The sequence below is a fragment of the Dermacentor silvarum genome, chromosome 11 (assembly GCF_013339745.2).
Source record: "Dermacentor silvarum isolate Dsil-2018 chromosome 11, BIME_Dsil_1.4, whole genome shotgun sequence".
Taxonomy (NCBI): domain Eukaryota; kingdom Metazoa; phylum Arthropoda; class Arachnida; order Ixodida; family Ixodidae; genus Dermacentor; species Dermacentor silvarum.
The window spans coordinates 118,164,941-118,189,741 of record NC_051164.1 but is presented as its reverse complement, the minus strand read 5'-3'; the positions used below and the strand labels follow the sequence as shown (position 1 = coordinate 118,189,741).

Sequence of the window (24,801 nt, the reverse complement as noted above, 5' to 3'; positions counted from 1 at the left end):
TGACAGATGATGATGATGATGATGATTTATTGGCATCCCCTTTGAAACGGGGCGGCGACAAATAGTCACCTAGCCTGCTTGATTTAATCAGGTATACTATACATGTTCTTTATCTTGCATTTTTGTATACCTATCATTATTTTTCTTTTTCAAAAATTTACCTTGTACCGCTGCCTATGATTTTAAGAGATCAGGTCGCATCCATCTTTTCCCTACTTTTTTTTCCACCAGTACTCTAATCGTCTCTTGCTGATCTCTACGGCTGATCTGTTTATGTTTCCTTCCACTTTAAACCCAAGCGCTTCTGGGAGTTGCACGTTACCTACGGTTCTCGCTGGGTGGATCCCGTCGCATTCCATTAGGATGTGCTGAGTGGTCTCTGGATCTTTACTGCAGCATACACATGTCTCATCTAATTCCGAATATTTGTTCCGATATGTTTTCGTCCTTAGGCAACCGGCTCGAGCCTCAAATAGCAAGGCACTGCCCTTTGTGTTATCGTACAGATTTTCCCTTCTAATTTCTTTCTTCTCATTCTTGTAAATCTCCATTGTCCTTTTCGTTTCCATTCTTTGCATCCAATTCACGGTCTCTATTTCTCTCACTTTCTTTCTGATGACCCCTGGTTGTCTATTTACAGTTTCGATTATCCTGTACTTGGTTGCCAACTTCCTTGACCTCTTCCTCCATTCTGTGTCCACGCTTTTCATGTAGAGATACTTGTGCACTTTAGCCGCCCATTTATTTTCATCCATGTTCCTGAGCCTTTCTTCAAAACTAATTTTGCTTTGTGCTTCTCTGACTTCAAAAGAGGCCCAACCCATGTCTCCATGCACTGCCTCATTTGTCGTATTACCGTGTGCTCCCAAAGCCAACCGGCCTACTGATCTTTGGTTAACTTCCAAACCCGCCAATATATCCGATTTTAAGCATATAATGGCATTTGCGAATGTTAGCGCTGGCACCATTACTCCTTTCCAGATTCCACGCACCACCTCATACTTATTGTGGCCCCACAGTGCTCTGTGTTTCATTAATGCTGCATTCCGCTTCCCCTTTATTTTCAGATTATCTTGGTGGTTGCTTGAGTAATTCTTTCCTTCGTTTATGTGTACGCCGAGGTACTTATATTGCTTCACTATGGGTATTACTTGCTGTTGAATTGACACCACGAAGTTACTCGTGTGCTCATTAAAGATCATAATCCCTGATTTCTCTGTGCTAAACTTAAGGCCTAGATTTGTCGCTGCGTTCCCACAGATATTCGCAAGTATCTGTAAATCTTTTTTATTGTCCGCTAGTAGCACAATGTCGTCTGCGTACATCAGTCCAGGGATCTTCTGTTGCACCATTTGTCCATTACGCATGTAGGATAAATCAAAACCTAATTCGCTGTTTTCCAGTCGTCTTTCTATGCCCTTCTATGCCCTTGACAGGGTCGCACGATCGCGCGCCGCAGCCATTCAGCGTGGCAGATGCGCCGGCTCCGCGAAAGAGGCGGAGAAAAAGAGGAGTTAACAGCGCCGGCGAGGGTGTCGCGCGTAGATCGAAGAGTGTCGCTACTTTCCAACATCGAGGGGTTTTAGTTTTAGGGACTTTAGTATAAACTAGAGTTACTGTATATGCTCCCTACGGGAGTAGAGTTGCGCGTAGGTCCGCCATCTTGCCTAGCAAGCAACCAAAACTGTGTGGCGAAGCCGAACTCCGTTTTTGCAGGCGACATGCCTACCATGTCATCGGTCGACCGTGGGCGCTTTTCCATCGCGTGTGGACCGCTTTTCCGTCTAATCGCAAACAAAGCGCATGGAAACAGCTCACTGGATAAAATAGTCAAGAAGAAAAAAGGCGCTGCTGATTTTTAACGCGCGACGTGAGATGCAGCACGAATATTATTAGTTGTTTTTTGGACTTGTGCGTTCCCCTGTGCACCTTCTCGGAACTTTTCGCTTTCCGAGCGATTGGTGCAGTTGGAAGCAGAGCACCCGGTCAATAGAGAGGTTTAGCTTGTCCGGTAATCGGGTAAACGCAGGCGTACCGGGTGTTGCGGCGTGTTGGCGGAACCGTAAACGTGAGCGACCTGTATGGTGCTGCCACCTGATGGCGCAGAGCGCAAACAGACAAAAACAGCTAATATTGCAGTAACCAAGTGTATTTTACTTCGCTGCTGGCGTAAGTTTTCGGAAGCAACACGATTACTTAAGTAACAGCGAACGCCAAGATCGGCCGGATTCGCTTTGAACTTGGCTAGCGTTAACTTGCGTCAATCCAGTTCACTGCAGCGGCGGCGGCGGGAAATACAAAAAACTGGCCGGAGCATCACCTTCTCCTCAGTTCACGGTTGCTTGGAACCCACGTGATGGCGTTCGGCCAATGGAGGCACGATCGGCGTTCATAAATCAGACGCGCAACTCTGCTACCTTTGGTAGCATATACAGTAACTCTAGTATAAACTAGGGTTCCTCGATGCGCGCGCCCCCCCTCCGCCGCCGTGGAGGGTGGAGACAACCGCGTCGTCTGCTACGGCGTCCGCCATTGCGATGCCCTCTCCGCAGGCAGCCTATAGCCAGGATATGCAGCAAGCGTTACTTTGCGCCACTGCACGTAGAATTCGTTATGTAAAACGTGTGGTACTTTAACGATATGACGAGAACACAAAGTTTTCGCATCGGCAGCGTGAAGGTCTCCGATTTACGTTTTGTAATCTATTTTTAGAGCGGAATTTGCAGCCGGTCTCGCTGGCAGCGGAAGGCTACCATCCAAGCCAGCTGCGTAAACACCTTAAGATAACGTCTTGTTGGGCTATATATTGGTTAAACGTGCGAAACACACACACACACACGAGTCCCATCGCATTTCGTTGTGTCTGTGTTTTGTGCCTTCAAGAAAATCGTTAAAAAAAAAAACATTCGTGTTTTCGAATCAGTCATCAGCTACCCCATTTACGGACTGCATGCTGCAACGCAGGGTATTCTGAATTTTTTTATTTCGTTTACCGTCCTGTAAATGTGCAGATGGGTAAAAATTGTTGGGGGGAATACATGTCAGATGATTTGGTGCTCTACATATGGCTTTTGTGGCATAAAATGATGGCTCTCATGCAGACATTGACTATAAAACCTTGTTGAGCATGTTTTCCGCAGCAATATAGCGTAAACCGGTAATTGTTATAAAGCGGCCAGTCATCGATATCTTTAAAATAAAGCGGCCGCACGGATTCTCAACGTAGAGGAAACAAAATGCATTCAATACATAGCAATTTCTCATATCGTGGATTGTTTATTTGGTTGAGAATTTTTTCAAGAACAAGCGGTACAACTCACTGCAAATTAACTGCAGCGCATGTCTTGCTTCCACTCCCACTGATTCTCGCGGCTTCGAGCTGGCGCAGGTGAATGCGTAGCCTTACTCGTGCATAACTTGATATCAACATGTTTTCCAGGGAACCCTTATGTCGCTGGCACGTCTGTAGACTGCACTTGGCCCTCTTGATTAAATATTCTGTGACAGCTTTTAGGGGGGACTTCAGGGTGAACAGGTTTTCAGTCCAGGATGTGATCCCCTTGAAGTGTTCTTCACAGGATATGAGCGAGCTCATAACCTCACCGCTCGGATAACACAAGTTACTACCATCTTGAACATACTCTTTCAATGCAGTTAAATATGCATGCTCATGGCTCGCCGAGCCCTGCATTGAGGCCCTGCACTGCTCGCAGTCCGTTATTTTCAAAATTCCTTTCACAAGAAATCCACCAATATGGTGCAGAACGCTGCACTCAATTGAAGTCAGTGCTTCAATGAAAAGAATTTCTGCATCATCGATTTCCTCTTCAACATTTCCGCCACACTCTCGTTGTCTTTGTGAAATCATGTCAGCCAGATACTCAGAATCATCTGTCCCATAACTCGAGGTCGCTGGCGTGTGCAAAAATTCACTGACACACACGAGCTTTAAAGCGCATTTCTTGTCGTACGCGTTTGGAACGGGTTTTCTTTGGCGCACAACAGAAAAAAAAAAAGATTCTCCAGGCAGTCCTGCGGAAGTCTCCCAGTTAGGAAGAACTTGTAATCAATCATCCGTTTTGAGCAAAACATCTTGCAAACGAAGGACCACTGTCGTTGCAATCATGAGGCCTGCTTGTGAGGGCTTCCACTGTGATGTGCTGCCCATCTGCATGCCTTGTATTGTTTCCAATGCCAAGCGCAACGTTTCGCGAGTGGTTTGTGCCCTGTGGCACGCAACACCCGGGCATTTTGCCCTAGAAGACGCCGCACACGTGTCTCACTGAACCAACCACGACGATGCGTGGGGAGCGCAATGGCGGCCGCCGGTCGAAAGGCGGCATTCACCCCTTCACAGAATGGCTCCACCCTCCACGGCGGCGGAGGGGGGCGCGCGCATCGAGGAACCCTAGTATAAACGGCCCTATAGTGTCACCTAGTGTCAGGTTAGTGAAGTGAAGCGCAGAGACTTGCGCAGTAACCAAAGAGTGGCGCTGCCAGCGCGTTGAAAAAAAAAAAGGACGTTTTTCTTCTTTTTTTCTTCGGCAATATCAACTGGAAAAGGAGAGTGCCGGCTTGGCGGGCTAGGCCAGCTGCAGCAAGCGGCGGCTTCTTTCACTTTGAATGAAGTGAGGGGGACACGACCGCGGCGGCAAGATCGCCGGGTCGAGGGTGCAGGCCTGCCTCGCGCACGCGCGCTCGCTCTGGCCTCGCAGTCGCCGTGAATTCGAGCGCGCCAGGCGCGACGCCGCCGCTTCGCATTCCGTCGCGGCGGAGAAGGTGCTTCCAGTTGCTGCTCGCGCATAAATGACAAAATTTGGGGCGAAATGTCTAGGTTGTCAGCGGGGAAAATTCGTTATTTCGAGGGGGTCTCCCGCTGCCACTTTGTTATGTAGAGGTCTCAAATGCATGTGCTTCTATGGAGTAACGGCCGAGAATAGAAAAACTTCGTTATATCCAGGAATTAGTTATATGGGGGTTCGTTATAAGCAGGTTTAACTGTATTCCGATCCACAGCTCTGGAAAACCTTGGTGGAGTTCATCCTGTAAATTTGTAACAAATAAGGACTCAAGGCCCACACATTTGGGACCAGCAATACATGTTTATTCTCTCTGTATCTTATGACTTCTGTGTCTACTAAACTTATGTCGTTCCGTTCAAAGTGCAATGAAAGTTCCAGGAGCATTAAGGAACAATGGCGCATCAAGTGAGATTCCAGAGAGGGTTCTTGCAGCAACAAGGTTATGTAATGGTTGAAATAAAGTGTTCTGCTCAATACCCGCGAACTCTCTCAAAGTTTTCATGAAGTTTACAAATTTCGGCTAATTTTTTTTTATTTTACAGTCCAACCTCAATATAACGAAGTTGTACTTGCAGCAAAAAACTTGGTTATATCGCAAATTTCGTTAATTCGAGGTTTCCTAAATTCAATGGAACTAAGATTGGGAAATAAAAATAGTTCCGTTACATCACAAATTTCGTTAATCGAGGCTTGACTGTACTAACTTCGTGCGAGACATAACGAAAAATTTTGTTCGTGAGAAAGATTTGCTCGTAGGTCTTCAAACCTTTCGTCACTGTCATCTAAAAGCAGCGAGTTTCTTGTCAATCTCTGCTGTTCAAAGTTTGCTGATTATGTTCTAGGCAAGTTTTAAAGAAATGCATGCTTACACATTTCCTATGCACTATGGATATCTACGTCAATGTGAAATGTCTACCACACAACACATGTGATGAGATGCTATAATTTTCAATTTGTGTGCACATCACTTACACTGCCGGGACTTGCTAAAGGGTCAACAGAAGCAGGTTGGTAAATTGTTTCAGAGTGCAAGAGAACGCTCTCACATACACATAAGCAATCACACAAACAAAAATCCCAAGAAAGGCTGTTCTTCTGAGAAGTTTTTCATGGTCAACAGAAGCAGCCTGAGCCTCTAAGCACCCAAGCTTATACAGCATGATTGTGACTTGAACTTCCCCAAAGCCATGTTCAGCAGATCGCACAACACCACCTTGAGTATAACGCACAAGAACAAGGAAACACCTGCACACATCAGCATGGTACTAGTGGTGTGTACGAGAGAGAACTCTCAAACATCTTCCTACAACTGGCTTTGCAGGTGCAGTGCAGAGGCTACAATTGAAAGAAAGCCTAATGTCATCTGCAGTACAAAGCACAGCATATTAGTGCTGAGAATTAGGAAACACACAAACACACCACTGAAGTATACCTGCTTGAAGAAACTGGCGTGCTCTCACTTTTACAAGTGAACTGTTGCTATGAAATGCTAACTTGGATGAGAGAAGAACTGGTAAAGTTTTATTATACCAACCTATGCAGGCACTTGAGGCATAATAGGTAGAACATTGGGCTGCTGCACTGGGGCTTGAATACCTACCACCGGACGCACAATTGCTTATGATTATAAATATTGTGTGACTAAGGCTACCTGGATGGGTGCCAAACACAGAAAACATGTTAACCAATCCTAATGGTGCTTCACATCAATTAATAAAGCTTCATAGTTAAGCACTTAATTTGCCTTCCTCTACTCATCTTGTCACTGCACTGCTTTCACATGTTTGCCTCAACAAGCATATTCCTTCTTTTTCTACCCCACAAAATGTCTTTTGCGATGTACACAGTTTGCCAATATAAAATGAGACACAAGATTTGCATTAAGAGCTGGTAATGTTTCTTGTCCGCGTGCTGAAAAATATATATATTCCATGGGCAGAACTCTGCAACATGATATAGCATACCAGTTTGCACTCTCCCCGTCACAACAGCACAGAATGAGGGGGAAGGGGCATGTACCAGCAGCGGAAGAGATGTGGCACGTGCGTTACCCGAACAGCATCCCATATTTCATGCAGTTAAGCTATGACACCAGAGCCCTGTTTCTGTCGCCTCAAAGAACTATGTTCAAGAAAAACCTGTTTTCATTTAGTAATTCTAAAAACTCCTGGAACCAGCAATTATGAACATGATTCCGCATTATGAATACAGTAGAACCCCGCTGTTACGTTTTTCACGGGACCGTAAAAAAAAACGTAAGAGCCGGGAAACGCAAGAGCCAGGAAACAGGAAAAATTGAGAAATGGGAGTAGTGTTGAACTGCACACAATATTATTTTAATTCTTACGTGCGACAAAAAGTAGTTTCGCCCGACAGCCGAAGTATCGATTGCGGTGAGCTATACAAAGTAAGAATAGTAGTTTTATCGTCTGTATAAACTTGTAAACATTCGGTTATTAACTAATTAACAAACATAGTGTCAGCGCCCACAGGCAAACATGAACACATCACACTGGATGAGCGCGGACACGCGCAGTTAAGCGCCGCTGCAGAAGCGAGCGAAGTGACCTTCGTGCTGTTGTCTATCGCTTCAACCCTAACTGAGCGCCGAGAACACGCAGCACGCACAAAGCCACGAGCCGCCGACGCACCTACACTGCGTAGAATCTACCCCCACGCAGATCGCTTTCAAGATAGGGGCCACGGGACCGCGCGCGCCGCCGCCGCGCAGTATGATGCCAGAGCACAACGCTGCCCGCTACCCCCCCCTCGCTCCCTCGCTGGTGCCTCGAGCGCAACGGGAGGAGGCGCGCTTCCTCTCTGCTTTTCTTTCGCGCGCGAGACGCGGTCGTCGGTTCCCCTCGCACGCTTTCACTCGCACATTCAGCATACGGCCGCGCGGCTTCCCTCGCACGCTTTCACTCGCACACGGCGCGCGGCGACGTATGCTGTATGTGCGAGTGAAAGCTTGCGAGGGGAGCCGACGACTGCGTCTCGCGCGCGAAAGAAAGCATACGGCGCGCGGCGACGGCGTTATCGCCTTTGGACTTTATACGGAACATCTTGAGCCAAAACCAATTTTAGGGCCGCAACGCGTCATAGACATCATCTTTAGATAGCAAAAGCGGATATCAAAGGCCATACTTTTGCTGGCGGAAACCGAAAATACGTAATAAATGTCGCCCCCAGCACTTTGAGCGGCCAATGCCATCGTCAAGCAACCAAGCCAAGCGACATGAAAAGTCAAAATGGCCGCTCGGGCCGGCGCGGTGTGGCAGTTCGCAACGTATGATGCGGGAACGGTCCCACAGTTGCGACGTAACAGCGGGGTTACCAATGCATTGGGTTCTATGGGAGCTGTGCCGGGACCGGCCGAAAACGACGTAACAGCCGGGAAAACGCAGCACCCGGGAACGTAACAGCGGGGTTCTACTGTAATTATCAGTGGTCCAAAGTGCAATATTTCAGGAAAGCAAACGTAACCAAATTTTAATATTCCCCGTCCTCTATAAAACATTGTAAGTGGTGAAAACATTATTGTAATAAATAAACAGCTGCCAATTAAATTGTAAGCTCCATAAACTTCATATACCACGAGATCACCACAATGTCAATGCCAAATAAGATTTACTTCCAATATTATTCTTGCACAAGGATCCTCAAGTGACACCAATGCCAACTTTGTTGAAGTTGTCATAAAATGGCAGGCATCACTACGGTTTTGGTATATGGCAGCCAGCTCCAACACACTCAAGGAGTACAATGCCGCCCTCTTGAGGGGAAGAATTAAACTTGGCCTGTCAAGACAATACAAAACACATATACATCACTTTGAAACCTGCACTCTCACCAAAGTGCAGCACAATTGAAACACGTCAATGGCACAAAAGCTGCGACTGGGGCCAACATTTATAGATGTAGATTGGCTCAGGAAATGTACCTCCGAGGCAGTGCGTATGCTGTGTCTAGGCGATGAGAGGGCAGTTCAGTTTAGAATTGCGATCACCCAGCAGCCACATAAGCATGGCTAAAGAGGCCACGTTTCCATGCTATGCTGCCAACAGCAGTAAATTGTTAAAGAATACTAACACATAATTTATAATCTATTGAAACTCTACGACAGGCTTCTCGTATGTAAAAGCTTGACGCCTAACAAGTACGAAGGTTGGAAAACATATTTTAATTCTGTGCTACAGTTAATCTTAAAATTCTGGACCTGGCTTCATTGACATTATCATGATGACCTCACACAGAACAAAATTTGCTGACGTGTTGCATTAAAGCTAGGTGTGACTGCGTTGCTCATAGAAAATATAAACAAGAGTGTTGTGTGCATTTCTTTGAGCTGCTTTTGCATGTGGCTACTGCAGCGATGCTAGGAAGAGAGCGAGCCAATGGGGTCACCTACTTGGTACTGAAGCCAAGACCAGCCTCGTTGAAGAAGGAAGTGATTATGTGAGGAAATCAGGACTCTTGCAAAGTAATCATACGACTAATGAAGCACTGTTGAGCTTTGTTTAAGTTGCAGGGAATAGAGGTTTGGTGCATACAGCTGACAGGCTGAATAGGTCACATACATTTGCATGCATGCATCAATGCATTGACCAGGTTTTCTGGCCACTTGTGTAATAAAGAGTTACCTTCTGGCAAATTTGATAGTTAAGACTGTTTATTTCGACTTATAGGCCATCCCCTCCTTTATTGGTTGGCAACTATACTGCACACTGTACCACGCACATTATCAAGTGCAACATTTAAAGAAGCTCTATTTTGTTTTAACTCAGTGTTACTCTAATAATTTTGAAATCCCCTTGGAGTTCAAATTAACGAGGTTCCAATGTATCAAGAACATTACATATTTCTGCAGCTACTTTCAGCATGGCTCGGAAACAAAGGGAAGTTTGAACAAGCTTACCTCTGTTAATTGATGGGCAACATAGATTGCAGTTTCAGTGTGCAATGTTAGAGGCCCACAAAGAACTTGCGATATTCCATTTGCGAGTGCCATTAACACAATAATCTGCAACAACAAAGTAAACATTTCAAGATTAAGAAAACAACCCGCAACACTACACAGGCTGTTTAAATGGCTTCCAGACTCTTCTTTCTAGTACTAAGGTGCTTATCATTGAGTATGCGTAGACAAGGTTGGGGTGCATTTCATGAACCATATCCTGTAGAGGCACTGCTCAATCAAGACTGCAAAAACAGCATTTCTTTTCGGCCAGAGCATTACAGGACCTGACCAAAACGATAGCACACAATTTTTGGAGAGTATGCTATTTATATTTAAGTATATCGACGTTTAGGCTGCAAACTGTGAAGAGGGAAAAAATTGACAGGCACAGAAATGAGCGTCCACTCACAACCAGTTTATTTAAAGCCAACAGGTTCAGTTTTATAGACCCTTTTCGCGGAGCAGTTTGCTCTAGAGGAACGAGAGGGCGCTAATGGCAGCACGCCGCACATTGCCTTAGTGAAAGCACACAAATACTAAGCCATCCCCACTTCTGCCTTGCTACTGTGCGATCAGCTGTCGGAAATGCAACTGGGCATTTGCCAATGCACTGTACTCCACTCAGTGGCGCACCGACACAGCGTTTCAGGTGTTGTAACCCACCCCTCCCTGAGGCTGAGTTAAACAACCCCCCCACACCAGTCCAACGTGTACCTTCAGTGCTCTGTTCACTTTGTCATTACAATTCAGGAGGTGGCTTGAAGTGAAATTTTCCTGATTAACAAAAACACTCTATCACTGTCTTGTATATATTCATTCACTCTTAAATTACTTTGAGTAAAACACTGAAGAAATAAACATCGTCATAATCCTTGGTGTCATTGTATTATTATTATTATTATTATTATTATTATTGTTGTTGTTATTATTATTAGACATTTTATTTGCTGTTGGCTAAAGCAAGGAAATTAGATTTTATGCAAAGTGCCATTCCAAAATTCTCAAAAGTGGAATAGCGGTGTCGTGCCTTAGGGCCTCTTTGTTCAAATTGTGCTTTCACACGATGAACCTGGGATTTTCACGTCAAATCACAAGACTAAAATCGGTAGGATTCCCAGATCACATTATTCGGACTTCGTTGACTTGACTTGGTGACTTGACTTCCTTGACTTGGTGAGTCGGACTTCCTTGACTTGTCGCGTGCCCATGTGAATGTTTTATGCGTAGTAATTCGGCTAGCATGTATTATTGTATGAAGGGTGCAATAAATGCCCTTGTGATTGTTTGCACTACTGTGTTGTCGTTCCTTTGTCCCAAGAGCCGGTGTGAGACGCCACATCTGTCTGCCCAACGCGGGCCTCTTGTGGCACCAGACGATAATTTTGTCAGTTTTGCTCGGTTCGAGACAACCTTTGTTTGAACCGAAGCATGTTCCTAGCGTGGATTTTGAGCGCTAGCGTCAGCGGCGTGCTTTCTTGAGCGAGACGACGGTTGCTGTAGCGTGTTTGAACTTTTCAACATGCTAAGCCTTTTCGCGAGTGTTTTGTTGAAGTACACTCGTCGGTACGAGAGCCACGTGGTCTGCATCCTGGGAGAGCGTGGCCTAGCGCCCATGGAGCATTGGCAAGCCTGAAGCGAGTGTGTGCGGAAGCCTCGTGGGTGGTCCGAATTTCTTATGTAAATAGCTTCTTCAATATCTTTTTGACTTCGGAAGTCGCGACTCAGGGAGCCGGGTGGCCGCAGGCTACGGGTGCCATTACGGGCTGACTGGTATTGCGGCCTGACACCGGGCGCTCTGACACCGTCTGGGACGGTGTGCGCCATCAACTCGAATGCTGTGTGCACCGAGCGGGGTAGGACCACCTCACAGAGCTAACGTCTCCTCACGGCTGCCTGTTGTGCCCATTTTGAGTGATGTTTTTTTTTTTTTTTGGATGCCGGCTGTTGTCAAAGTAGCGACGCATTAGGCCTAAGGCTTTACAAAGCCGCCTGTCGCACGTTGAGGGAGACAACCTGGTGGACCGTGGTGTTGAGGTGTCGCACATTGCTTCCCTCATTAGTTCGCCTCGCACTAATTGAAATTACTCGTCCGACTCAAGAAAGTAAGCTTTGTTCACGTGAACTTAGCATCTGAAATGCCGCCCAAAATTTTGCTAGCCAAATTGAACATCGTACAACGTGGGCGATGCGTATGCCGAATTTCTCTCGCTTGCACTACTTTAGTGTTTGTCGAATGCGTTGAGTGTACGCAGCATGAGCGGAGTCACCCCTGGTTTGCTGTCACCTGCACATCGTCAGTGCTGCTGCGCCGGACTGCAATCGAGCTACCCCAGGCAATGCAGATGCCTGTGGCCAGTTCAGCGCAGCGATTTCGGCGGCCACCTGTGTCCGGCTCGCTAGCCTCAGCGGCTGGGAAAAGAGCCGGCAGTCACCAACGGCTACAGCGGCTCTCGCCGGCAGGGCACGTCGGCGCGAGCGACGCTTGCTCGTGCTGACTTCTGCGTCGACGTTTCCAGAGTCCTGGGCAGGAGTCGTGCCATCGAATCTGCAGAGGTGGTGCTGTGACCAACGAACACCAGCGGTGAACCCCAGAGACAATGTCGGCTCACATGTTGTGGATAACCTGTGGACATTTCCTCGGCGCGGCCATTGTCGCATGTACTAACTTTTGTTCACAACGCGCGCATTGATAGACTGTGTGACATGTTTCGCTGGAGTATGTGTAGTGATTTAAGGTTGGGGGGATGTGGGGATGCGCGACTCTCACGCGTCCCCTGATGTTGTTTTCCCCACATTGCTCACATCTCCCGTAATCCGGCTTCTCCGCGTGGCTAAGCGTCGGCGGCAGTCGTAGTAGTTGCGGCGCATTGCGAGTGATGACGGGAGTGTCGCGATGCTAACACCACCGAACGGCGGGGTGACTTGGGATCAAAAGGTCGAAGGCACTTCCTCTTCGGGTTGGGATCGGTGAGCGATGCGGACGTCCAGCGCGTGCGCCGATCCACGCTTTGCGAGACCGTCTCGTGTGGCTAGGAGCAGACGAGGAATAAGGATTATAAACAGGGATAAGGTGCCTCAGAAAGGCTGGCCAACGTTTCGATAGGAGGACCTATCTTCGTCCTCCTATCGAAACGTTGGCCAGCCTTTCTGAGGCACCTTATCCCTGTTTATAATCCTTATTCCTCGTGTGCTACTCCATTAGTCAGCCATCTTTTTTTGATTGTGGCTAGGAGCAGGGCACCGGTATGAACGAACACGGATCGTTCGAACGCGCCACCGTTCGCGTGACCGTACACGTGAAGGACTAGGTGATGGTGTCATAGCATGGGGCGAACATATTCGCTCGCTATCCGGTCGTGGTGAGTCGGACTTCCTTGACTTGTCGCGCGCCCATGTGAATGTTCTATGCGTAGTAATTCGGCTAGCATGTATTAGTGTATGAAAGGTGCAATAAATGCCCTTGTGATTGTTTGCATTATTGTGTTGTCGTTCCTTTGTCCCAAGAGCCCGTGTGAGACCCCCCACGCTTCTCCCACGGACTAAAGAATGTTGCCAGCAGGTTTGGTGCTGACGTTGTTTTCAGCGCCCCTGACAAGCTGCAACGAATATGTCAAGCGGTGTCCAAAAAGATTTATCAGACTGACAAGAATAAGTATGTCTGCACCTTAAAAGAAAATTCCAAGCTCTTAAAATGCAAAGTTGGTGTAGTACACATATTGCCACTAACTTGCGGTAATGTTTACATAGGCCAACAGGCCGGTGTGTTAATACTCGTCTAAAAGAGCATCAAAATTCACTCAACAAAGATAAACACTTACACATAGCCAACCATTGCAAAAGCTGTCATTGTAAACCTATCTTTTCTGATACCATGATTTTGTTTATTCATAGAAACAAACTAACACGCGAAATAACCGAGGCCTTCCATATCAAAAAGCGTGCTGATATGTGCATAAGTGAGCCATCTATAACCCTAACTGACAAAGAATTTGCCTTTTTGAGTGCCACCTGATGTTGTTAAGATACGTAGAAGTTATGGGTATTTATTTTTTCCAAATGTCCATTATTTTATTTCTATTCTGCATGTTCTTGCACCTGCTCACTTTAGTCAGACTGGGTATATATGTGCGTAATTTCCCTCCAAAAATAAACTGAGTTCGCATGCGAGTCAGCGCCTGTCTGTTACCTTTGCCTTATTGTCCTCTTTTCTTGTGCGCGCGCTGCAGTTTCAAGATGTGCATCAGCAATAAGTGAACGGGCTCACTCGTGAATGAATGTGCCAAAGCATGAGTGACGCCGACTACACCGACAATGCACGAATGTTAGAAGCTAAACGTATTGCAAAGGTCGACAGAGTGAGCGAGCGACTAACGATAATATGTCATGACTACAAGCTATTACAGAGTACAGTACATCTACATTCCAAGCCCTTGTGAACAGCAAGAACAAATCTATTACTTTTATTCAAGGGGCCTAATTGGGTGCGGCTGTTGGCGCCCACTGGCGGCAAGAACACGAGATACAGTATAGACCACATATAACGTAACCGTTTATAGTGCAGGACCAGATATAATACGGTCTTTTCAGACTCCCGTTAATTTCCCACAGCACTCTATGTATACGCGTATCGCTTATAGTGCAGTTGCGGGACACGAAATACCGATTACAGTGCGGCTGCCTGGAAGTTCGGCAGTCAACCTAGACGGCAAACGCTTCCCCTCAAGCCATAATACCGTATTTACTCAAATCGAACGCGCACTTTATTTCTGATAAAACAGGTCCAAAAATTGCATGCGCGTTAGAATCGAGTACGACCCTAAATCTGCGTTACCATATAGCCGTCGGCATTTCAAAATGGCCGCCTCGCACGCGCGTCGAGCCTAGCTACCGTAGCTTCCTCCATGTGCCCTTTACACGTGCTTAGGTAATAGTCTACCGTCTGTCTTCACGTTTTCTGCGTCTGCTCTATCAGCATGAAGTACCGAGTTCATCATGATGCCGCATTTAAAAGGAAAGTGATCATGTGTGCGGAGACGGACGGAAATCAGGCCGCATCACGGGTGTTTGGAGAATCCAAAACTTGCGTTTGGGACTGGCGTAAACAGAAGGAGAGGATTTTCGCCAGCAAACAATGCGGAACGGTTTCAGTGGACCGAAGCAGGATGTAATCGGCGACAATCCACTTCGGCGATACGATCGCCTTGGCCCTATCTTGAAAGGAATCTGCGACAGGGAAAGCATCCGCGCGCCGTGTTTTCACCGCTTACAGGTCGCGTTGAAGCGAGAGGCATGATAGCACGAAGGTCAATTCGCTCGCCGCGGCTTCGTCACTCGAGCGTTTTGACAGTTCGTTTCCGCGGTCAACGAGCGAGATGTGTTCATGTTTGCTTGTGCGTGCGTGACACCGTGCTTGTTCATTTATTTAGTAAGCAAATACGGAACCTAGAGCACGGTGACAGCGACGGCAGAAATGTGCCTGGAGTGTCCATTATCACAATAAAATAGTTGTTTTGGTTATAGTGTGGTACCGCTTATAGTGCAGATATTCGAGACTCCGGCGACTGACGTTATAAGCAGTCTACACTGCACTTCTACACAACCTCCGAGACATCCACACAACACCTTGCATCTTGCCAGCAAACATTTGTTACCAGGTGCTAGAGCCAAAGCTGTCCTGAAGCAGTGTGGCGCAATTTCGGTCAATCTGGCGCTTCTGGTGCAGCAATTTTCCTAGTATCAAAATGGCGCGATAGGCATAGGATATCCCCCAAGGAATGACTTGAACCTGTCATTACCAGGTGAACTCGTCGACAATGGCTCATGAACGCATTCCACCACAGTGTGAGTTCAGTATTCACCACAGTGAATTCAGTATGAAAAGTATAAATGCCATGGTACAGTTTTCAGTGAAAGTCGACTGCAGCACTGTAACTTTCTGTTCATAAAAACCACAAGGTGATTCCACCACAGTGCGAGTTCAGTATTCACCACAGTGAATTCAGCATGAAAAGTGTAAATGCCATGGTACAGTTTTCAGTGAAACTCGACTGCAGCACTGTGACTTTCTGTTCATGAAAACCACAAGGTGATTCCACCACAGTGTGAGTTCAGTATTCACCACAGTGAATTCAGCATGAAAAGTGTAAATGCCATGGTACAGTTTTCAGTGAAAGTCGACTGCAGCACTGTCTCATTTTCTGTTCATGAAAACCACAAGGTGATTTCACCACAGTGTGAGTTCAGTATTCACCACAGTGAATTCAGCATGAAAAGTGTAAATGCCATGGTACAGTTTTCAGTGAAAGTCGACTGCAGCACTGTCTCATTTTCTGTTCATGAAAACCACAAGGTGATTTCACCACAGTGTGAGTTCAGTATTCACCACAGTGAATTCAGCATGAAAAGTGTAAATGCCATGGTACAGTTTTCAGTGAAAGTCGACTGCAGCACTGTCTCATTTTCTGTTCATGAAAACCACAAGGTGATTTCACCACAGTGTGAGTTCAGTATTCGCCACAGTGAATTCAGCATGAAAAGTGTAAATGCCAGGGTACAGTTTTCAGTGAAAGTCGACTGCAGCACTGTTTCATTTTCTGTTCATGAAAACCACAAGGTGATTTCACCACAGTGTGAGTTCAGTATTCGCCACAGTGAATTCAGCATGAAAAGTGTAAATGCCAGGGTACAGTTTTCAGTGAAAGTCGACTGCAGCACTGTCTCATTTTCTGTTCATGAAAACCACAAGGTGATTTCACCACAGTGTGAGTTCAGTATTCGCCACAGTGAATTCAGCATGAAAAGTGTAAATGCCAGGGTACAGTTTTCAGTGAAAGTCGACTGCAGCACTGTCTCATTTTCTGTTCATGAAAACCACAAGGTGATTCCACCACAGTGCGAGTTCAGTATTCACCACAGTGAATTCAGTATGAAAAGTATAAATGCCATGGTACAGTTTTCAGTGAAAGTCTACTGCAGCACTGTCTCACTTTCTGTTCATAAAAACCACAAGGTGATTCCACCACAGTGCGAGTTCAGTATTCACCACAGTGAATTCAGTATGAAAAGTATAAATGCCATGGTACAGTTTTCAGTGAAAGTTGACTGCAGCACTGTAACTTTCTGTTCATGAAAACCACAAGGTGATTCCACCACAGTGCGAGTTCAGTATTCACCACAGTGAGTTCAGTATGAAAAGTATAAATGCCATGGTACAGTTTTCAGTGAAAGTCGACTGCAGCACTGTAACTTTCTGTTCATGAAAACCACAAGGTGATTCCACCACAGTGCGAGTTCAGTATTCACCACAGTGAATTCAGTATGAAAAGTATAAATGCCATGGTACAGTTTTCAGTAAAAGTCGACTGCAGCACTGTCTCACTTTCTGTTCATGAAAACCACAAGGTGATTCCACCACAGTGTGAGTTCAGTATTCACCACAGTGAATTCAGCATGAAAAGTGTAAATGCCATGGTACAGTTTTCAGTGAAACTCGACTGCAGCACTGTGACTTTCTGTTCATGAAAACCACAAGGTGATTCCACCACAGTGTGAGTTCAGTATTCACCACAGTGAATTCAGCATGAAAAGTGTAAATGCCATGGTACAGTTTTCAGTGAAAGTCGACTGCAGCACTGTCTCATTTTCTGTTCATGAAAACCACAAGGTGATTTCACCACTCTGTGAGTTCAGTATTCGCCACAGTGAATTCAGCATGAAAAGTGTAAATGCCAGGGTACAGTTTTCAGTGAAAGTCGACTGCAGCACTGTCTCATTTTCTGTTCATGAAAACCACAAGGTGATTTCACCACAGTGTGAGTTCAGTATTCACCACAGTGAATTCAGCATGAAAAGTGTAAATGCCATGGTACAGTTTTCAGTGAAAGTCGACTGCAGCACTGTCTCATTTTCTGTTCATGAAAACCACAAGGTGATTTCACCACAGTGTGAGTTCAGTATTCACCACAGTGAATTCAGCATGAAAAGTGTAAATGCCATGGTACAGTTTTCAGTGAAAGTCGACTGCAGCACTGTCTCATTTTCTGTTCATGAAAACCACAAGGTGCAGTGTTGGCATGCTCCCCGTTTGCTCCCACATATCCCCTTCAGGCGCTGTGTCCACAAAATGTGGACACCAACTTTGCATTCACGTAGTTCCAAGCACAGATGGCAAAATGTGATTGAAAAAGCGTGGGCGAATGCACTTTGATTTTTCTAATTGACAAGTGGCACTATTGCCCTGAAGACATACGAAATAATGATCAGAAAGCGTACGAAATAATGATCAGAAAGCACGGGAAAATGGACACCTGAAGCTTCTACGATGCGAACCGTACGTAGCTCGTTTTTATTTGTTTTCTTGGTATTAACGTTATTATAAACAGTTAAAAGCCATTTATTTGTAAAAAGCAATGTTTTGTGATTGTCAAATACTATCTTTTCTTGGAGTGCCAAGTGTAAGAGTGCCGCACGCAACTACCGAAAGTTAGTGCCCACATTAGTGGACAGGGTGCCTCAAAGCCGCTTTTCGAGCAAGCTGCCTTGGGCACATGACACCCCTAGGCTAAAATAAGCAACACCTCTTATTTTTTTTTCAGGCATTTTTAAGCATGCGGTAGAGAGAAGGAAGGTCGATGACCAGACTGTCGACAAAGCTTTAGCAAAAATTCAAAATGGCGACGTATCCGATGCAGATCTCTCGGATGATGAATACGCGGAGCAAGCCTTGGCGCATACGGTGGCCCGTGATAGTGATTTCTCATTTTTTGTATCTTGCACTGTGCAACAGCTGGTTAAAGTACCTCAGGAACGCAAGCGCTGAGAAGTTCCTACAGAGAAACACCATGGATATGATGGCGTTCCAAACAGACATTGCGAACAGCCTGATAACTTGCAACTGAAACGCTCAAAAAAAGCGCTGTAGGCCAAGCCATTGTCTAAGCCCGTTGTCAAGAAGGCCACACCGCACTCACTGCCGACCGCTGCCATTAGGTATGACAGGTACGATCACTGGCCGGAACACATGCACACACCAAATGCACAGCATTGCCGCTGTGAGGGATGCGCAGCGAAAAGCTGAATTCGCTGCCCAAAATGCCACGTGTTCTTGTGCCTGTCGGCTCAGAATGATTGCTTTCATCTTTAAGACACAAAGTAGTCCATCCTTATAGTCACCATATACACCTTATAGTCCATCCCACAGCTCCAGTGCGAACCATGAAACTGTAGGCCCCTTGTGACTTTTATGCTTTCTTTCTAGACTTAATCCTTTTTTGTTTTTGTGATTAGTTTCCGAGTTTCGTTTTCTCTTTTCGCTGTATTTTTGTTATTGAATGGCTTGTTATGGTAACGAACCGCTTTGTCATTTCATGCGCTGAGGCTGTGCCTCAGTAGCGAGCAGTTCATTAAAAGAACCTCATCATAGTTACATTGTTTACAAGGGTTTCACAAAAGTCACACTCACATAGTAACGGTATATTGCAGAGCAGTGTATTACACATAAATTTTGTACATTTTAGATGTACAATTCGAAGCAATTTACAGAATTGTGATATAATTTTTCATCGCTGAGTTACAAAGTTGTGAACTTTATAGTTTCGTTTTATGAAAAGGTGCTATGTTTGACAATATTTATAAATATGGCCTAAATCGAAAATCCGCTTCTAACAGTCATTAGATTAGAACAGTCATTTAATTGCAAAAATCTTACCAAATTTGATGCAGTGGTTGTCAAGAAAAACGATTTCTCCTTTCCCATGGATTTAGATAGTCGAGTCCCCGAGCTAAAGCTTCCTCTTAAACCCCAGAATGCCGGAACTCCTATGTGCACACTCTACAAGCAGAGCTGCTACACCTGTTTATCCTACTTCGCGATCCAGACAAAGGAAAGTAATGAAAACGTGCGAGTACGGAGAAAAGGCTAAAGGCCTACCGTTCACTTCCGACCGCTTCCAATGCCGCATAGCCGGCTACATGCTAGCTGGTGGGCTCAAAACGCTTAGTTGCCGTTATACAAAATACAAGGAGAATAGTATTCACTGTTGGCAATTTTTCAGTCCTTGAACTTCCCGGCGCACAATGATAGTCGCCGCCACAACCTACTGAACTCCATACCAGCACAAATGTCCCTTGCCCAGCACGCCTGCTCTAGTTCCAACTGTTTTGCCCCTAGGGCCGGGGTACTTTGGTTTACATTTTTCTTTTTAACCTCACCATATTATATGTTTTGCCCCTAGGGACCGAACGTACAGGCAGAGTGGCGCTGGTTGTAACCTGTTCGATGTTGTCTGCTTCCGCTATCTGTTCCAACACTCGTGCTGCCATATCGGCTCTGTAATAGAGTGGAAAAATTGTTTTACAAGATTCATAGGATCAGATAAGCCAATGTCAGAGAGGACATTATTATTTACTGCTGTGTGCTGTTCAAAGGCTGAGCTAGGATCTGGTAAAAGTTTTCACAAGTAATTCCTGCGCACGATGTGTGCAAGATACTGATCGAGTCTGTTTCAAGGAAAGGTGAGCATACTTTTTTTTAAATATTGTTACGTGTGGAAGGACACAGACGAAAGAGGCTATTTACAGGCTATTTACACAGAAGCCAGACAGCCAGGCCCACAATCGCTCGCACCAAGAGCACAGACACACTTCGTCGTCTTTCGCGCGGCGGCTCGTATCTTCAACATCTTTCGATGCTATCGTAATACTACCCCCCCCCCCCCCCCCCGGCGGCAAAAGCGCCGTCACGGTGCTGTTAAATATCCAAGGTGCTTGGAGAGGTGTAGGGTTTGAGCCGGGCGACGTGGACAATATCACTGGTTGTCACAGCGGAGGACGTAGTGGGCGTGGCTAGAACGATTTCGTAGGTGACATCGGTCACTCGGCGGAGCACGCGATATGGGCCTGTGTAACAGGAGAGCAGTTTTTCACAAAGGCCAACTTTACGCGATGGTGACCAAAGCAACACGAGGGTGCCGGGCGCAAAATGCACATCACGGTGACGGAGATCGTAGCGTTGTTTCTGTTTTTCTTGAGACACTTGCAGACGAGCACGCGCAAGTTGGCGAGCATGGTCAGCACGGGCGATTGCATCACGGGCATAATCGCTAGTTGAAACTGTGGGGAACGGAAGCACAGTGTCTAGTGGTAGCGTCGGTTCTCGGCCATACAATAGGTAAAACGGGGAAAAGCCAGCAGTTTCAAGACGGGAAGAGTTGTATGCAAAGGTAATGTAAGGTAGAGCGAGGTCCCAGTCACGGTGGTCGGCGGAAACATACTTCGATAGCATGTCTGTAAGCGTGCGGTTCAAACGCCCAGTGAGGCCGTTCGTTTGTGGGTGGTAGGAGGTGGTAATTTTGTGCTGTATTGAGCAGGCACGCATGATGTCGTCAATGACTTTGGACAAGAACGTACGGCCACGGTCGGTGAGCATTTGACGCGGAGCACCATGCATCAAAATGATATCGTGGAGGATGAAGTCCGCGACGTCAGTAGCGCAACTGGTCGGAAGAGCGCGTGTTACGGCATAGCGGGTCGCGTAGTCTGCAGCGACGGCTATCCACTTGTTTCCTGATGTAGATTCCGGAAAGGGGCCGAGAAGGTCTAAGCCAACACGATGAAAGGGCTCGGCAGGGATGTCGAGCGGCTGCAAGTAACCAGCGGGGAGCTGGGAAGGCTTCTTGCGTCGTTGGCAAAGTTCACAAGCAGCGACGTAACGCCGTACGGAACGGGCAAGGCCCGGCCAGAAAAAACGGCGACGTACTCGGTCATAGGTTCGAGAGACGCCGAGGTGTCCTGCCGTTGGGGCGTCGTGAAGCTCTTCTAGAACGGTTGAGCGGAGGTGTTTAGGGACTACAAGTAGGAACTCGGAGCCGTCCGGATGAAGGTTACGACGGTATAGAGTACCGTCGCGGAGTACGAAGAGGCATAGAGCAGTATAGGCCGGAGAGTGTTCCAAACGGTCGATGAGTGCTCTGGTGTAGGCATCACGACGTTGCTCGTCGGCGAAATGAAGGAGCTGGGATACTGAGAAAACGGAAGCAGCACTGTCAGTATTGGAGGAGTCAGAGTCGTCAACAGGGTAACGCGACAAGCTGTCAGCGTCTTGGTGCAGGCAGCCAGACTTGTACACCACGGAATATGAAAATTCTTGTAGCCTCAAAGCCCATCGACCAAGCCGGCCTGTAGGATCTTTCAACGATGAGAGCCAGCAGAGAGCATGATGGTCAGTGACGACAGAGAAAGGGCGACCGTAAAGGTAAGGGCGGAACTTCGCAACTGCCCAGACAACAGCAAGGCATTCCCTTTCCGTAATGGAATAGTTGCGCTCCGATGGTGATAGGAGGCGGCTTGCGTAAGCAATAACGCGATCCTGGCCACGCTGACGCTGGGCTAAGACGGCACCTACACCATGACCACTGGCATCTGTACGCAATTCTGTAGGGGCATCAGGGTCGAAGTGGGCGAGAATGGGCGGTGAGGTGAGAAGAGTGACGAGACGAGAGAAGGCGGTGGCTTCTGAAGCACCCCACGAAAATTGTACGCCTTTCTTCAAAAGATTAGTGAGGGGTCTAGCAATTGCCGCGAAATCCTGAACAAAACGACGAAAGTACGAGCATAGCCCAACAAAACTGCGAACGTCTGCGGCTGTCTTCGGAACCGGAAAGTCTCGGACGGCGCGAGTTTTGTCGGGATTAGGCTGCACTCCGGAAGCGTCGACGAGATGGCCCAGAACAGTAATTTGGCGGCGGCCAAAACGACATTTGGACGAGTTGAGTTGCAGCTTCGCCTTTCGAAATACATCAAGTATAGCTGTTAGACGCTCAAGGTGAGAGTCGAACGTTGGCGAGAAGACGATGACGTCGTCGAGGTAACAGAGACACGTGGACCATTTAAAACCTTGGAGCAAGGAGTCCATCATACGCTCAAAGGTGGCCGGGGCATTGCATAACCCAAACGGCATTACTTTAAATTGGTATAGGCCATCAGGTGTTACGAACGCGGTTTTTTCTCTGTCCATGTCGTCGACAGCAATCTGCCAGTATCCAGAGCGAAGATCAATAGAAGAGAAATAGCTGGAACCGAGAAGGCAGTCAAGGGCGTCGTCGATTCGTGGGAGCGGGTAGACGTCCTTCTTAGTAATTTTGTTCAAATGGCGGTAGTCTACACAGAAGCGCCACGTGCCGTCCTTCTTCTTAACCAACACCACAGGTGACGCCCAGGGACTCGAAGAAGGCTCAATGATGTCTTTATCTAGCATTTTGGTCACTTCATTTTGAATTACTCGGCGTTCCGACGCAGAAACGCGATATGGTCGTCGGTGAATAGGCGTAGCATCGCCAGTAGGAATCCGATGCTTGACCGCGAGCTGTCACGGTCTCAGGGTGGTAAACACGACGCAAGGAGCGTTTGGGTTAAGAAAAGCCTTTATGGGGCATGATCACAAGAAAAATACAAATATTAAGAAAACACGCGTTATCAAACCAATATCTAAACCCTAACACAACAAACTATATATACAAAGCTGGATAATTACAAATACTAACTTAAGTCCTCGCACACGACGTATAAACAGTTCAAAATATTTACATGAAGTCCCTTGACATGGCCACGTCACGTCGTCGTCGCTGCTTCCGGCGACACGTTGTTGGGCCCGCTGATGCGTCGTAGAGTCGGCGTCGCTGATTCCGACGTTCGGCCCTCGGTTGAGCTGGTGAGGAGGTCAGGATGGTGGGGTGACCTGCGCGCCTGGAGCGCCCGGTCAACTCCGCAAGCCTGCGGATCGTAGCCGCAGGGAATCCGGGAAGCAGCGCCGTCAGCCCGTAGCTGCGGCTTCCGATGGGGCGTTCGCTCAGCTCGCGGGTCGTGGCCGCGGCAGCTGAAGCACAGCTTCCATTGGGTTGCCGCCGTCTCCGCGATTCACCCGTCCTGTTCGGCCTCCAGCTCCTTCTGCCCCTCGTCGTCCCAGAGCGTAGCTGGACTGCTCTCTTCGGCTACGTGTCCCTTATCCCATTGGCCACGTAGCTGCGCGTGCACTTTTGTGCTTCTTCTTTTGCTTTCATGTTGTATTCCTTTGAGACCGCTCTTATTTTCTAACTTCTTCTTTCTTTATTTCTGTCACCGACTCCACGTGTCTTCTTGTTCTCTTCTTCTGTTTTTTCTTTTTCTTTCTTTCTTCATTTTGTGGCTCATGACATATGCCCACCTTCAAGAGTTTTTCCATGTGAAAAACTGCGTCTTCCTTGTACCGGATATGTCCGCCGTCTTCACACGTCGTTGCAGCATTAGCCCTTGATGGCTTTCACCATTTTTGTCAGTTGCACCACTGGGTACCTTCCCCGCACACCACTTCACTTCACTTCACTTCACTTGTTCACTGCACTGTACACATTCTCGAGTTCACTATTGCACACAAAAAAGTCATTGTCCAATACTCCTAAACCACAACACTGCTAGGGTAAACTCTTGATAACACTTGTCACGCTATATACTATGAAGCCCTACTCATAAAATCTGCTCCAACATTTTCTCTTCCCTTGATGTATTCTACGTGGAAACTATATTCTTGAAGCGCAAGGCTCCATCTCATCACTCTGGAATTAGTTAACTTTGCTTTATTTAGGAACTCAAGGGGTTGGTGATCTGTCTGCACCCTAAAATGTTTTCCATACAGGTATATGTGAAACCGTTTGACTGCCCATACAAGAGCTAAACATTCTTTTTCCACAGTCGAGTAGTGCCTTTCCCTTTCGAGCAATCGTTTGCTTGCATAGAATACCGGATGTAATACGTTGTCGTTTTCTTGCAGCAACACCGCCCCAAGCGCTTTCTCTGAAGCATCTGTGCGCAAAACAAATTCGCTTTCTAAGTTGGGCGCCACCAGAATGGGAGGATTGGCCATGTGCTGCTTGAGTGTTTCAAATGTGTCCTGTTGCGCTTTTGTCCATTTCACTATATTGCTTGCACCTTTCTTTGTTAATTCCACCAGAGGATCAGCTATCTCCGCATAATGTGGAATGAAGTCCCTGTAAAATCCCGTCAATCCCAGAA

General features: G+C 46.8%; 1 protein-coding gene and 1 long non-coding RNA gene across 6 annotated transcripts in view; one reads left to right on the top strand and one right to left on the bottom strand.

Annotated features, from left to right (window-relative positions):
• Positions 1-8,413: 8,413 nt before the first annotated feature.
• The window catches only part of LOC119433662 (RNA 3'-terminal phosphate cyclase-like), a 104,701-nt gene continuing 88,313 nt past the window's right edge, over positions 8,414-24,801 (bottom strand). For all 4 annotated transcript variants that reach the window (XM_049659333.1, XM_037700912.2, XM_049659334.1 and 1 more), the window contains exons 10-11: positions 9,718-9,822; positions 8,414-8,599 (exon numbers count right to left, since the gene is read on the bottom strand). In XM_049659333.1, the coding sequence (XP_049515290.1) occupies positions 8,516-8,599; positions 9,718-9,822 (189 nt within the window). In that variant the 3' untranslated portion in view covers positions 8,414-8,515. The remainder of the gene's footprint in view (positions 8,600-9,717; positions 9,823-24,801) is intronic.
• LOC125941622 (uncharacterized) lies at positions 15,595-18,665 on the top strand. Of its 2 annotated transcripts, none has more exons than XR_007464488.1 (3): positions 15,595-15,976; positions 16,769-17,160; positions 17,819-18,665. It is a non-coding gene; the product is annotated as an uncharacterized LOC125941622 (long non-coding RNA). The 2 variants fall into 2 exon arrangements; XR_007464489.1 differs by lacking the exon at positions 17,819-18,665 and adding an exon at positions 17,161-17,426 and having other exon boundaries at positions 15,595-15,844; positions 16,769-17,028.